At 43.7% G+C, this 15859-nt stretch overlaps 1 protein-coding gene across 1 annotated transcript in view; it reads left to right on the top strand.

Annotated features, from left to right (window-relative positions):
• The window catches only part of ZMYM4 (zinc finger MYM-type containing 4), a 35593-nt gene extending 19935 nt beyond the window's left edge, over positions 1-15658 (top strand). The window contains exons 14-28 of the mRNA XM_070950076.1: positions 541-727; positions 2122-2265; positions 2585-2622; positions 3501-3645; positions 4763-4884; positions 5875-6037; positions 6378-6431; positions 6852-7031; positions 7208-7302; positions 8126-8297; positions 8966-9117; positions 11637-11748; positions 11942-12190; positions 14030-14147; positions 14247-15658. Coding sequence (XP_070806177.1) covers positions 541-727; positions 2122-2265; positions 2585-2622; positions 3501-3645; positions 4763-4884; positions 5875-6037; positions 6378-6431; positions 6852-7031; positions 7208-7302; positions 8126-8297; positions 8966-9117; positions 11637-11748; positions 11942-12190; positions 14030-14147; positions 14247-14454 — 2139 coding nt within the window. The 3' untranslated portion in view covers positions 14455-15658. The remainder of the gene's footprint in view (positions 1-540; positions 728-2121; positions 2266-2584; positions 2623-3500; positions 3646-4762; positions 4885-5874; positions 6038-6377; positions 6432-6851; positions 7032-7207; positions 7303-8125; positions 8298-8965; positions 9118-11636; positions 11749-11941; positions 12191-14029; positions 14148-14246) is intronic.
• The last annotated feature ends 201 nt before the right edge of the window (positions 15659-15859 follow it).

Raw genomic sequence — 15859 nt, 5'->3', positions numbered from 1 at the left:
CAGGGACCAAGAATTAGCTAGCAAGCAAACAAACACAGGAAGAAGGCAGCAATAAAGATCGTGACTGAGGTTATATAGGCAGATCCATGTCGCTAGAAGGACCCATCTACTTTCATATATACAACACACATAGTGCTGATTAATTGTCAGTCACATCAGAGGCCCAATAGCAGCTTACTAGCAGCAGCTGATGGAGAGATCTGTACTTCCCAATGGGTTATCAGATGGAATGGTGAAAAGGTGATTCAGTTACATGTAATTAGGCCTAGTGGTACCTTCATTGTTCCCTTGATTTAAGATTCTTGGGTCTCGTATTTTTCAAACGTGACAGAGAGAAAGAGAGAAATCTGATTCGGAATGAATGCATGAGTGAGTGAATGAATGAATATATATTTCAAACCAGAGAGAGAAATATTTTTTTGTCTTTTTGACTGGGTCACTGCAGATAATTTGCATGAACAAAATTGTTTAAAACTGAAAATCATGCAATTGAATCAATTTTTAAAAAGTTGACTCGTACCTTTTCCCCTTTCTCTGTAGATGTCCAAATGTGATGGGTGCAAAAGGCAGGGAAAACTCAGCGAGTCCCTGAAGTGGCGGGGTGAAATCAAACATTTTTGCAACTTGCTTTGCATTTTGATGTTTTGCAACCAGCAGTGTGCATCAGATCCACCACCACCACCACCCCCGCCTCCACCCCCTCCACCACCCCCTCCAAATAATGCAGGTAAAAGAAAGGTGTCGGATGGCATTAGAACAGCTACTGTAGAGCAGGCTCCCACACTGGAGGTTTTTAAGAAGAGATTGGACAACCGTTTGTTTGAAATGGTATAGGGTTTCCCTGTTTGAGCAGGAGTTTGGACTAGAAGACTCCAAAGTCCCTTCCAACTCTGTTATTCTGTGATAGCAAATCTGGTCCACGTGAAGGTAGGGTATGAGATGCCTGTGAGCATACCCTGTGATTACACATGTTTTAAATTTTAAATGTTTTAAACTTAGGAGATCGCCTTCTGCTACCGATAGCCGCCCACCGGCCAGTACGCTCCCACAGAGAGGGACTCCTCAGGGTACCGTCGGTCAAACAATGTCGACTGGGGACCCCCAGGGGGAGAGCCTTCTCTGTGAGGGCACCCGCCCTCTGAAATGAATTGCCCCCGGAGATTTGGATGATCCCTGACCTATGCACCTTTTGCCGTGCCCTCAAGACGTTATTGTTCCAACAAGCTGGGCTGGCCTAAACATTACTTTTAATGGGTTGTTTTTTGTTTTTTTAATGATGTCGGGGCCAAATTATTTAATACGTTTTTAAATGGCTTTTAAATTTTATATATGTGTTTGTTTTATCTTGGCTGTGCACCGCTCTGAGTCCTTTGGGAGAAGGGCGGCATAAAAATTAGATTTAATTAATTAATTAATTAATTAAATTAATTAATTAATTAATTAATTAATTGTCATGGTTGAGAAACACTGCCCTACAGAATAGACAGCATATTTTCTATTTGCAGTTATACTGTGTGACATTTTGCCCTTGACTTTTGATACGTTGGCCAGCAAACTTTCCTACTGCTACCATGTATTTGGTATGGTATTGACTCCAAGATCTTCATAAAATATTAAAATTAAGATGGACCTTGATGATGGGTGATGCTCAAGCCTATAGGGATTCAGCTGAGAGGATGGTAGCCACATGTGCCTGTTGCAGTGGCAGCCCATCTCTCAGTGGTATGCACAACGGATTGTATCTCCGATGCAATTCATACAAAGACAGACATCACTAATTTGAAAGAACGCCACAGATCTATTTTAGGGATAGAGACTCCCCATGCCTCTGCACACAGTCAGATAGAATGCCCTAGACCAGTGTTTCTCAACCTTGACAGTTTGAAGATATGTGGACTTCAACTTCCAGAATTCCCTAGCCGGCTATGTTATGCTATGTTGGCTGGGGAATTCTGGGAGTTGAAGTCCACACAATTTCAAACAGCTAAGGTTGAGAAACACTGCCCTAGACACATTTCATCTGTACGTTCGATGTAGATAGGCCTTTTTTTAATGTCTGTATAAAGACTAGAGTCTTGCTGTCATTAACTATGTTCCAACTTTCTTTCCTTTTCCACCCAGCAAATGTTTCTATGACACCAACATCTTCAGCAGGGCCCCCTTTATCTCTCAGGAAGGACTCCACCCCAGTGATTGCAAATGTGGTGTCTCTTGCCAGCACTCCTGCTGCTCAGCCGACAGCCAACTCCAATAATGTCTTGCAAGGTAGGCAGTGGATGTGTCTTTTCTCCTCTACTTGTTAAACCCACACCTTCTATTACGTTGCTTCCCCGGATGCACGTTGACATGTTATTGTTCCCGTATAGAACTGTGTCTCTCAACCATGGCAACTTTAAGTTGTATGGATTTCTGGGAGTTGAAGGTTAAAGTTGCCATGGTTGAGAAATGCCAGTGTGGAATGAGAATGTTTGAATTAGCAAGCAAACAAACATATGTGTGCTTTTGTGATCTGAAGCCCAGAATTGCTTTTAATGTTAAAAAGGAAGGAAGACATTTTTTCCCTGTTTTTGTTTCCTCCTAACAGGTGCAGTTCCTACTGTAACAGCAAAAATAATTGGTGATGTAAGTTTTCCTGAAAATAATACCTCCTGATGAATTACACTTCTACTTACGTTCTGACTTCATCACTACGTCATGCATTGATTTTTCCCTCATTTTTTAAAAAAAACATTTGATAAATATTTTTAAAATCCTTCCTTTCTTCTCCCTCCCTCCCTCCCTTCTTTTCCTTATGGCAACTTCAGCATAGTTTAATTCATGGGTTGAGTGTCCCTCAAATGTCTTAGATTTCAACTCATCCCTGACCAATATTGCTAATAGAAAAAAAAAATTTGGGCTTGCAGTCGCCTGTACTTGTATTATATACATAGTGATCTTATAATGCCCAGTGCTTTTTGCAGTCACAAAATTAAGCTACGTTGTACATACTTGTCATAACCTGGGAGGAAAAACTCCGTTACTAGCTTCAATTCTCAAGCTTCCCTAGAAAGTGACTTCCTATGTTTGTTTAAGATTTCAATTTATATAGATGCCAGTCTCTCAGACTAGGCAGCAAACATAGCATTAAACAACACAAAGGAGAGCATAAAATCACAATCACTTCATAAGGACTTAATGGTACCCAAATTCAATCTAGCTTATACCATATAAACACGGAATCCCATTAATAGTCAAGCCTCACTTCCTGGCCCTCATACCCAGGGGAATATGCAATCTTAAACACTAAAGTGTTTTACCAAAAGGTAAAGCAAGACACAAAAACATAGGCATAATTCTACCTGGAAGCGTCCTTAGAATGGACTTGACCCAGAACAGAAGGGAAGAGGAGGATACAGAGCAAACTAGCAACTGAGGCTTACTGGCCGTACTTCCACTTGTTTAGATATCCCCCTTTTAAGGATGTGTAACAAGCAGGTCCTTGTTTTCTGACTTGAAACTAGGCAAGTACCCAGACAGATGCTTTGAAGCTCCCGCCTTCACAGCCACCCCGGCTCCTCAAGAACAAAGCCTTGCTGTGCAAACCCATAACCCAGACCAAGGCCACTTCTTGCAAGCCTCATACGCAGCATAAGGAATGCCAAACCGGTAAGTAACACACAAGGATTGATTGCTGCTTAGGCTTGCAAGGGGGAGGGAAAAAGGTTTAGCAGCAATGCACATCACCTTTCAGCACATTGGGACAATCTAAAGCAGGGGTTTAGTTAATGACAGCGGGAAAGAGATATAAAAGTATAGCCAGCCGCGCAAACAGGCTGAAGAACAGTTTTTATCTGTCGGTTATCAGACTCCTGAATGAGAAATAACATCATAACTAGGTAGTATGATGGACTGCAGGGCCGGCGCAATGTGTAACATGTTCACACTGGTGCAATAGGACGGTGTTTTGTTGATATGATTTATTGGGTTAGGGATTTTCTGTCTGCACTGTGAGTTGTAGTGTGTTGGGAGGGGGGTACACTGAGGGAGCTCAACCAATCTCATTGTACATATGTTCTGCACTAACAATAAAAATTTGAATTGAATTGGGGTCTCCAGCCTTAGCAACTTTACGACTTGTGGACTTCAACTCCCAGAATTCCTCAGCGAGCATACACTGCCAAATTGCCAAGGTTGGAGACCCCTGATCTAAAGCATGCTGGCAGAGGGAATTCTGGGAGTTGAAGTCCACACACTGCTGAAGTTGAGAAACACTGTACTAAAATAATATTGGCAGAATGTGTAATTGAGCACAATTCTTGTTTAGTTTTCAGCAGCATGGCAGAGGAGGGAGAAGCGAATAGGAGGCTGGGATGCAAAAACTCCATTGTAGATACTTTTAGAAATTCCTAAAATTTCTAAAAATTTGGAAATACAGCCACATTGCACAATATCCTTAAGAATCCTAAAGTTGTTCCGATTTTGAGAAACGAAACCCAGCAGTGACTGAGTCCTGTTGCCATAGATAAAGACAATAAGCCTCCATTGGCCTAAAAGTGAGTCATCTGCTGCATTTGCCGGCCAGGGATTTATCTTGAAATAATGGCAATATGGGGGGGGGGGGGGGAAGGCCAATGAACAAATAAGTATATCAAACAGGATGGTGAGGTGGGCATAGCCATAACAGTTAACAGAAAACAATAATGTTACATGCCAAGAGAGATGAATTGAACAGCTGTTTTGCTCCAAGAATCACACCTTTTCTTTTTAACACGGCAACGGAAAGAAGAGGAAGAGGAAGTTCCACCCAAAATCATTATGGTGCCTGTTCCTGTACCAGTGTTTGTGCCAATCCCACTTCATCTCTTCTCCCAGTACACACCAGTCCCTCTGGGAATGCCAGTCCCGGTGAGTGATGCGTGGGCTGTCCCTTTCTTCTAACCAGGTTTCCAAGATGCACTAGTGAAGGATTGCATGAGTGGTCTTACAGATTACAGATGGCCCTTGATTTATGACCAGGCATTTAACAAAGCTAAATAACTTCAAAATTACAAACCACCCAGATTCAAAGTTTCAACCAAATGTTGAAGGAATGGACTTGATTGAATCTCACTTTCTGCCGTCACCTGATCAAACTTCGGGCACTTGGGAACATGGCTACATTTGCAGTCGTTTGCAATGTCCTGCAGTCAAGTGACTCACCCCCAGCCCCGTAGACTGAAACAGCCCCGTCCCTTCTTCAGTTGATGTCACATGATTGGATGGCTTTCTGTGACTAGACATTTGTGGCCCTTATCCCTCTCACATGGTATGATGAAATGTGCATCTATGGGGGGAGGGGAGAGAGTTGACCAATGTAGATCTTTCCATGAAAGAGAACTGGATCAAGAGATTGCACAGTCCCGAACTTGATGAGGGAGGTGGGAAGAGGTTCAGAATAACCATACCCTAGAATCTCTCAGGAGCCATTTAATAACTTTAAAGGTTGCAGCTTTAGTTTGGCAAGATTCTGTCCATAAGGCGTAAACAAATAAAGGAATGGACTCGATGGAATCTCACTGTCTCATCTCTGGGTTTGAGCCTGACACATGGATCACCCTTGGACTACACGGTCTTCTGGAAATTTGCAGTTGATCTTCTAGCTAATTCTAGCCCCCCTCCCATTCTCCTTATCTTGAGAAGCCTAAGATCCTTGGTAAGGCTGCTGTCAATGAATTATAGGATGGGTTGCACTTACATTATTATAGTCTTAACTATTATGGAGACACTTGGCTTTTCTTAAGGGATGGATTCTCTCTTCAGCATTGGTCAGGCTTAAGAAAGGAAGCTGGCTCTTCATTACAAATGATTCTTCACAGCTTCTGAGAAATAAGGGAAGTTGCTGGCGTTTCTCTCCAGGTCCCGGTTCCTATGTTTGTGCCCCCTGCCCCAGAGAGCACTGACAAAACAAGAGAAGCCATTCCAGACGTCAAAAAGAACTCGGCTAGTCCTTTTGAGGCCGATCTTCTCCAGATGGCAGAAATGGTTGCCGAAGATAAAGACAAGGAACATTCTCAAGGAGGTTGGTGGATTTTGTCTTAGAGAACGAAGGAAGGCAAATATACGTGTCCCAGGATAATGTTGCAGGAGCTAATCTGGGTTGGTCACCAGGATCTGAGATTTAGTTTTCTGAGCTTTTGGACTCATGCTGGAGCCCATCCTCAGGGAACTGCTCTCTACTGTAATCTGTGCTTTGGGTTGTTCCATGCATAGTGACTTAGACACATTGTGGGTCCTTTAGAATAAATCTGTTATATATATATATATATATATATATAGCATTAACTAGGTTCTGGAATTTTGCTGAGTATTAATTTGTTTTAGCTGTATTGGTTTATGTTGGTCTTTCTATCTTATTTCAGGCTCTCAAACATCTGAGCATGAGCTGTTTCTGGACCCCAAAATATTTGAAAAAGGTGAGCCCGTAAGTCAGATCAACAGAAAGGCAAATTTCAACTGAACACGAGAAGAAGCTTTTTTTTCTTACCAAAATAGTTATCTAGATTAGGACACACACATCCATACAAACACCTACATACACACTTTGAAAGTTGTGTAAAGTAAATAACCTTGATCATCAGTAGGGATGTCCAACCTTGGTGACTTTATAAGACCTATGGACTTCAACTGCCAGAATTCCCCAGACAGCCTTGCTGTTTGGGAAATTTTGGGAGTTGAAGTCCACAAGTCTAAAAGTTGCCAAACTTGGACACTCCTGGTCCACAGCAAACGTGTGGTTTCTTTAAGGCCCTGTTTTCTAGTGAGCTTTTGTTGGACCTGCTTCTTAGCCTTCCCCAACCCCTTCTGCATTCACTTTCCTTCCTTTGCAATTTCAGACCAGGGCAGCACGTACAGCGGGGACTTGGAATCGGAAGCAGTGTCAACTCCCCACAGCTGGGAGGATGAGCTGAATCACTATGCGTTACGCTCCAGTACAGTGCCTGAGCCCGAGCCCGAACCAAAACAGTTCTCCAAAGGCGAACTGGAGCAGGACCTGGAGGCTGACTTCCCATCAGGTTGGTCAACTTTGGAAGAAAATGCTCCATGCATGTGAAGGTGTGGCATCAACTCCTAAGCCGCAGCCTTTGAATCTCTGCACCACTCACAGAGTAATTTCTGATTTGCCTCATTATTGAAGAGCAGCTCTAACTGCTACTTTGCTGTTAAATCTGTCCCTTTGTTTCAAAATTAGATTCCTTTGACCCCATCAGCAAAGGGCTAAGTCTTCATTCACGGGCACGAGCAAGGCGGAGACATAGAGACGGTTTTCCGCAACCAAAAAGACGGGTAAGAAACACGGTCGGATTCCTTGTTTATCTCTAAAACCAGAAGATCAAAGATGATTTGCAAATGGAGTCCTACTTTTACCAGTAGTCTTAAGTTTCTCAATTTTGGTAACTTGAAGATGTATGGACTTTTAGCTCCCGGGAATTCTGGGTTCATTCATGAATTCAGAATTCTGGGAATTGGAGTCCTCTATCTTCAAATTTCAGCAGTCTCTGGTGACCTAGAATATCCATAGGAGAAGTTTTCTTCCATTTTCCCTGAGAAAACCCTGCAGTCAGGCTGGCGTGTCTTAGATTGATTTCAGCCTATGTCAGCAACAGTAATTTTTGATAGTTGCAGCATCCTGTGGTCATGTAATCATCATTTGCAGCCTTCCCAGCCAGCTTCCGATGAGCAAAAGTCAATGGGGAAACCAGCAGAGAAGGTTGCAAGTCGCTGTCATGTGATTATTTATTTATTTATTTATTTCATCAAGCATGTGTAAGATAACGGATATAAGTATAAATATGATTATGAATACATGAAATGGATACGAATAAATGGGGACAGTAGGACAGGGACGGTGAGCACACTGGTGCGCTTATGTACGCCCCTTAGAGACCTCTTAGGAATGGGGTGAGGTCGACAGTAGACAGTCTAAGGTTAAAGTTAAACCATATCTTGCTTAACAACCAATTTGCTTAACTGCACCCCTTAATGACAAATTTTCCGATCCCTGCTGTGGTTGGTAAGTTGAGGACTACTTCTAATAGTCAAACAAAGTATAACTTTTTACAATGGACAAACCTTTTTTTTTTTTTTTTTTTGACTTTCCTTCCTTCAGGGCAGAAAGAAGTCCATCGTATCTGTGGAACCCCGAATCCTGGTTCAGAGCTCATATCCAGGCTGTTCTGTTTCTGGGACGAGTCTCAAATACATGTATGGGGTGAATGCCTGGAAGAACTGGGTCCAGTGGAAAAACACGCAGGAAGATCAAGGAGACCTGAAATTTGGAGGTAACGCCTTTTTGTTTCGTTTAGTTATCTTTGATTTAGGTTTGGGTTCCTCCTAACCCGTATTTCCGATGATAGCTGTGTCGCGCGATTTAAATTTGCTAGAAAGCAGGAAATCCTGCTTTCTAGAGAATCTAAATCGCGCGGCACTGCTGTTTCCTCCCCCTCGCTGTTCTACTTAGCTTCCCAAGCCTTCTTTTTCCACGCGAAGTGCACATTTGGTGTGCACTGTGCATGTATGCAGCCTGTGTTCGGCGCATGCGCAGACAGCATTTGGCATGCATTGTGCATGCACACATGTGCATTTGGCATGCACTCTGTATGTGCATGCACACACCATGTATGCGCAGGCAGCAAACCAGTGGCAAACCGGGGAGGATTTCAGCACTGGCCAACACTGCTCTATACAAATGATATATTCCTTGACTTATCTCTTATTCAGGGCTGGGGTTTAAAAAAAGTCAAGATGGCAGCCACAATCATCTGATCAAAGCCCTGCCCCCTTTTCTTTTAGGTGTGGCTTTGATTGTGGCTGCCATGCTGATTCCTTTTTTCTGTTTGGCCCCCTCTCTGCGGACTCTCCTGCCGCTATTGCTAATTAACTCTGGAAATCACCCCAAAGGGCTGAGCTGAGAACCATCTCCTTCTGATGGTGCTTCTCCTTCCTACAGTTCGGTCTGTGAAGCTCAAAGAGGACATCCTCTCGTGTTCCTTTTCGGAGCTGAGTTTTGGCTTGTGCCAATTCATCCAGGAGGTGCGGCGACCAAACGGCGAAAAGTACGACCCCGACAGCATCTTATACCTGTGCCTTGGAATTCAGCAGGTTATTTTTCTTCTTTACATCCATTTTCTGGAGTCACATGTCTTTGTTTGACCTAGGAGGAGTAGCAGAAAAAAGTATATAGAAATGGCAGATGGGCTTATTAATTAGGCCGGGCTTTTATGAAACCTCCCTTGTTATCCATCTGTTTTTAGGTTCTAGCTTTTACATGCAAAAACAGCTCTCCCCTCTATTGCTGGCCCATAATTCTGAATATAGAAAAGAATATTTGTTGTTCAGGGTTGAGCTGTGGAGTCCTTGGTGCTCTCTGAGCTTGGTTGCTTTCTTGCAGACGTTTTCATGACCTGACTTTGTCACATCATCATTGTGAGTACGTGTGGGGTTTGATTTGTTTACATACAGTAGCTTACTCTGCTATGTTAGTGGGGATATGGTTTTGTCCTTGGTAGTTCCTTCATCATCAGTTGGAACTACCATCTTGATTACCAATTCAGGGAGCACCAAGGACTCCACGTCTGAATACCTCAGGTCCACATATCAATAGGCCACTTGATTAGCTAAGATTGCCCATGGACCAGAGGTGGTATTCAGCAGGTTCTGACCAGTTCTGGAGAACTGGTAGCGGAAATTTTGAGTAGTTCGGAGAACCAGTAAATACCACCTCTGACTGGCCCCGCCCTCATCTATTCTCTGCCTCCCGAGTCCCAGCTGATCGGGAGGAAATGGGGATTTTGCAGTAACCTTCCCCTGCCACACCCACTAAGCCATGCCACGCCCACAGAACCAGTAGTAAAAATCTTTGAAACCCACCACTGCCATGGACCCCATCCATGTCCCGGACACCCTGGGTGCTATAATGTTGAATGTGCAAAAAGAAAGATTCAGCAACTGCCTGAAGAATCATTTAATGTTCACTATACTGACTTTAATTTAATTAACCTTAAATGTAAGTGAAATCAAATCAAATCAGACTTTTATCCGGGTCCTTCCCACTATTTTTGGCATGCCAAAAAAAATCAAGGCTGCCTTTTAGTCCAGGAAAGGTTTGTACACCTTTGCCTTAAAACACGGGGAAAATTACTATGGGGCAGGAGTACTCAAGCGGTGGGATGGACCCCTTTAAGGCGATCCAATCTACTTCCAAAGAAAACCTCTCCTTAAAAAAACCTGATCCGGCTTTCTTGGGGAAAAGGAGAAGGCAGGTCAAAACTCCCTGTGGATTTTTGCTGTTTTCTTTGCCTGCGCAAGCTGGCTGCAGATTTGGCTGGAAAAAAGTAGGAACAAGCTTGACAGCATCCCTTTCCTTGCGTGCACAAGGAAAGCAAGAGTTCAAAAAGCAAAACTTTCATCCACACCAGGCTCCAGTGGGCAGTTGTAATAGTTCAAAGTTTGAGGAATAGGCATTTACAGGTAGTTCTCAGCTTACAACCATTCATTAGGTCACTGTTCAGAGTTAACAGAGGCATGGAAACTGACTTCTGACCATTACAGCATCCCCACGGTCACATGATCAAAATTTGGATGCTTAGCAACTGATTCATATTTATGACGGTTTCAGTGTCCCTGGATTTTGTGACCTTCTGACAAACAAAGTCAGTGGGGAATCAAAATTCATTTAACAGCCATGTTATTAACTTAACAACTGCAGTGTTTCACTTCACAATTGTGGCAAAATAGGTCGTAAAATGGGGCAAAACTCACTTAACAAATGTCTCGCTTAGCAACAGAAAGAAATTTTGGGCTCAATTGTGGTATTTACTTCCAGTGTTTTGCACCGATTGCTGACGTTTGTTCTATTTTGTTTTTTCCCCCCCAATATTTCTTTATGGCCACCATTAGGTAAATCTTCCCTCAAAGCATAAAATAATTATAAACCATACACACATGATGACAACACTCTTAATATGTCAATAAAATTTAAAAGAGCCCACTGCTGATTGGGTAGGAAAGAAAATATAGATATAGATCTACATCACTTCTCTGAAATGCCATTGTTTTTATCATTTTCATAGAAGATGATTAAAGTAGGAACAACTTTTATTTTGGGGGGGTGGGGCGTGAAGTGACTATATTACAGATTTAGAGTTATTGTTACTGATTTATTTAAACAGATGTCCAAGAACTCAGAAAATGGCTTGTTCTCTTAACTCCTCCCTACCTAAGGAACCCAGTTTGAATTATATCCCTTGCAGCTTTTCTGCAGGCCAGAGGGGTTGATAGTCAAATTTCAAAGTCTCAGTTTGAGGATGACTAGATTTTAAAATTGGTGGCATTCAGCAAGAAATCCCCTATGAATTCTCATATGGACCTGGCTTTTCATTTGTACATTATACCTGAAGGAATACTTGAGGTCATACTTGAAATATATGGCTACTGGGAGCATCTCGATCCTATGAGGACCTGCACTTTCTGGCTACTTTCCAAACCCTTCAAAGTACCGAAGGTGGTTGTGTTAAGATGGGATGACAGAACTGAATCTGTTGCTAGGCCAGAGGCTCTGCCTCTACATTTCTTTAGAAACATAGTCATTTTTTTCTTTCTTTTTTTCTTCTCCTTTGCAGTACTTATTTGAGAACGGTAGAATAGATAACATTTTTACTGAGCCCTACTCCAGGTTTATGATTGAACTTACAAAACTGTTGAAAATCTGGGAGCCTACAATACTTCCAAACGGTAAGCTTGGCAATTTGTTCGGTTAGTAAAGGCTGTTTGTTGGTGGCCCCTTTTGAAAAGGGAGCAAATATATTTGAAGGAGGATGGGGCTTAATTCCAGACCTGCGCCTTTGATTTGATCCAGCTGAAGTGACTTTTTTGTTGTTGTTGTTGTTGTTGTTGTTGTTGTTGTTTCTCTTACTCAAATCTGCAGGTTACATGTTTTCAAGGATCGAAGAGGAGCACTTATGGGAGTGTAAGCAGCTGGGCGCCTATTCCCCCATTGTGCTCTTGAATACGCTGCTTTTTTTTAACACCAAATACTTCCAGCTCAAGAATGTCACTGAGCACATGAAGCTGTCCTTTGCCCATGTCATGCGACGCACTCGGACTCTGAAATACAACACGAAGCTGACTTACTTACGCTTCTTCCCACCTTTCCAAAAGCAGGACGTAGAGCCAGGTGAGTAAACCTATCCTTCTTGCATTTTCCCAGAGAGTCTTATTGACCAGCCTCCAACCCTGGGATATGTTTTTGCCCAGTCACCCATTCAAGCAGTAACCAGATTGGGCCCTGCTTAGCTTCTGAGGCCAACATTACCAGCCAGCTGCCATTTACTGGGAAGCCCAAAAATCCACTGAACAGGAGGGTGATACAACCATTACCGTAATTTTTTGGACTATAAGACGCAGCGGAATAAAAGACGCACCGAGATTTCAAAGAGGAAAATTAAAAAAAAAAAGTTTTTGGCCTCCCCGGCCCCCAGGAGCACTCTGCAGGCCTCCCAAACCCTCTGCACGTCCCGTTTTTGTGAAAAATGGCCATTCCCTACAATTCTATTGGAAACACAATAAAAAACCAAAGGAAATTACTGAAATAAATCCCTCCGTTGGAAAAACAAAGAGATAACTGGGCTCCAGAGGTGCATCCTTGCCCCCCTCTCCCCATTAGAGCATGTTGATCTGCATGCTATGGTAAGGAGGCAGCTCTAGCTAAGCAAAGAATTCTGCATTCAGGGTTTTTAAAAAAAAAAAAAAATGGGAAGAAAACTGAATAAAGGCTATGATGTTACCTAACTGGCCTTCACTACCTATTTCTGATTACCACTCTCACCACATTCCTAGGACATAACATTGTATTGGGGGAACCAAGATTATCCCTGTCTACCTCCTGCAAGAAATCGGGAGCAAATGTTCCAATATTCCCTATAAGTATTTTCAAAAAGAGAGGCTGCCTGATAAAGATATTGCCTTTCATTTTAGGGCATGAATGCTTAATCCAAAAGACGGGCTGAAAAAAAAATTAAGGAAAGGGGTGGGGGGGAATGTAAGTACCATACTTTTCAGAGTATAAGACACACTCCCCCCCCCCCCAAAAGAGGGTGGAAATGTTGGTGCGTCTTATAGACCAAATACGGCCATTTTTGGCCTCCCAACACCCCCCCCCCCAAACATGTACCATTTTCGGCAAAAATGGGCCCGTTTTAATCCACCGGAATAGCAGTGCAAATGGGTGTTAAGCGAAAACCTTCATGATTGCATCTCAATAAAACAAATTCCCAGGCAAGATGCAACCTCCAGGCATCTCCCCGAGCAGCTAACTTGCTTTGGGCAGGACGTTTGTTTGGTTACAGCAGGGGTGGGCAGTTATTTTCCTCAGGGGCCAGATGAGGAACTGAGACTGTTGTGGAGGGCTGAATCAATAGCTCCCGGCTATGTTCCGTCCATCCACTTGCCTGCAAGGCCGCACTTCGGCCAAGGTGGCAGTGGGTGGCCAAGCACAGGTTCCCTCACGCAAAGACCATGCCACCTTGACCGCCTCAGGCTGCTCCAGGTGAGGGATGAACCTGGGCAGGCACAGAAAAGTGCTTTCTCTCCTCATCTTCCCACAGCTGACTGAAGGAGCACACAGCAACTGCACAGAACTGAACTTGACTCTGGTTTCTTCTCCTGCCCTGTGGCATGCTTATTTACATTTAATTTCTAATTTTCAATTGACCTCACGGAGACAGGGACAGGCAAAGGGCCATAAAATGGCCAGGTCTTGGTTACAGGGTAGAAACAATCATTGAACTACGCACTCACTGTCTGCCGTTCAGGCCCGGCGTTGCCGTTTCATCTGCAGCTATTGTGAAGTTTCCGAAAGATGCAAGTTGACAGCTATTGTGTAGCATTTCCACAAGGAATGCTGGGCTAGAAAACGAGACTTTTTCACTGGTTGTCCTGCTGCTGTTGGGGTGGGGTTTTATTTGGCCTTTGGTGCCCCATTTTCTGTCTCTGATCTTTCTTTTTCCACCTCCAGATAAATTAGTGGGCAAAAGGAAACGTCACGAGGGCGAAGAAGCAGTCGAGATGGTTGAGAACACTGACAATCCTTTGAGATGCCCAGTTCGGCTGTATGAATTCTACTTGTCAAAGTGGTGAGTGACAGCTACATCTTTGGGCTCGTTTCTTCTCAAAAGGAGAGAGATCCCCAAACCCTCTCCTCCAACCCTGCCCCTTTTCTCTCCCCCACCCAGTTCTGAAAGCGTGAAGCAGAGGAGCGACGTCTTTTACCTCCAGCCAGAACGTTCATGCGTCCCCAATAGCCCAATGTGGTATTCCACTATGCCAATAGATCCTGGGACTTTGGACATCATGTTAACGCGCATTCTCATGGTAAGGGAAGTGCACGAAGAACTTGCCAAAGTTAAACCGGAGGACTCGGATCCGGAGCTTTCGGACTAAACTTGGGCGAAGGGGGAGGTTCTCTCTTTTGTTCGTTTTGTTTGTTTTGGTTTGGTTTCCTTCCCTTTCCATGGTATCTTGCAAAAAAAGCACCGAACTGAATTGCACCCGGCCTTCACTCATGTCACACACACACACATACACACACATACACACACAAAAAAACCCTCCGAAGGCACAGCGGAAGCTGCAAGAGGTTGCAAAATGAGACTCGGAAGGATGGAAAGTGACAGAAGATGCAGGAACACTGGAGAACTTTCAGTGGCTGCAAACGCTCGACGAAGATGAACTGGAGACCTGTCTCTTCCCCTCTTCCCTGCCTCCCAAGTGGTGCTTGTAGTGGAATAAAAAAAAAATTATGGATGTGTTTTCTTAAAAAAAGGAAAGCAGTGGTGTACATCCTTCCCTCCTAACCATGGAAGCAAAGGAAGCTAGATTTAGACAGACACACACACACACACACACACACACACACACCCGAGTGATTTTGCAGTGTAAGCTGCCACCCACCCATGCATGGGGTGAGTGTCGCCTAACACTTGCTATAGGACGCCAAGCAGAAGGTGGTGAGACAGTGAGCCCATGGGAATTCCATCTGTAACATACATGCCAGATCCCTTCCTTGCCCTCTCCCCTTTTATAATTTTTTTGGGGGGGGTTCTTTTTAGGGGGGGAAAAAACGTCGGGTTGTTCGAAAAGACTTGACTCAGCCAGAAGCTGAAGCAAAGAGTGGGGGAACTTGGTGGGCTGCCATCCCGTTTTCTGGCTTTTGGAAAAACCCTGGCAGCAGGAGCAAATCAAGTTTAGCCCAGCCATGACTCATTTCTGAACGAACTCGCGCACACATACTCAGCAGCCCCATACAGGCGAATAGGGTTTGGTCCTCAGCCCTCGAAAACTACTTGAGTGCTTTCTTAAAGAGCAAGATACTCAAAAGTGGTTCCCGAGAAATTGTATCCCCACTTCCCTGGGTTGTTTCCCCCCCCCCCCCCTTTAACTGGCCTAGGCAGCGACTATTCACTCATTTTATAAATTACTTTTACAAATCCAGGAGAGTTGGAAGGTTGGAGGCCTTCAAGATGTTTTGTTTTTGTTTTTTTGTTGCATTATCCCACTCACTGGTTTTATTTAAACAAGGCATCGTTAATCCTCGGCATGAATTGTGTACCGTCGCTTTTCATTAAAAAAAAAAAAGGCATAGAAATCAGACTCCAAATCCGAAAGAGAATTTAGGTGGCTTGGCTTCGCCTCCTCCCCTCCTCCCTCCCTCCTTCCTTCCTTCCTCTGGGTAGAGAGAAAAAAAAATCCCTTTTATTGAAACGCAGGGTGCATCGGCTTAGCCAAGTCCATTTCACCACCTTCTTCAAGCCGAAGACTTTTTTTTTTCTTCTTCTCAAGTCTCCAA

Source organism: Pituophis catenifer, unplaced genomic scaffold (assembly GCF_029215685.1).
Source record: "Pituophis catenifer annectens isolate HBS135680 unplaced genomic scaffold, rPitCat1.0.hap2 SCAF_9, whole genome shotgun sequence".
NCBI lineage: Eukaryota > Metazoa > Chordata > Lepidosauria > Squamata > Colubridae > Pituophis > Pituophis catenifer.
This window is presented reverse-complemented; position numbering and strand designations above follow the sequence as displayed.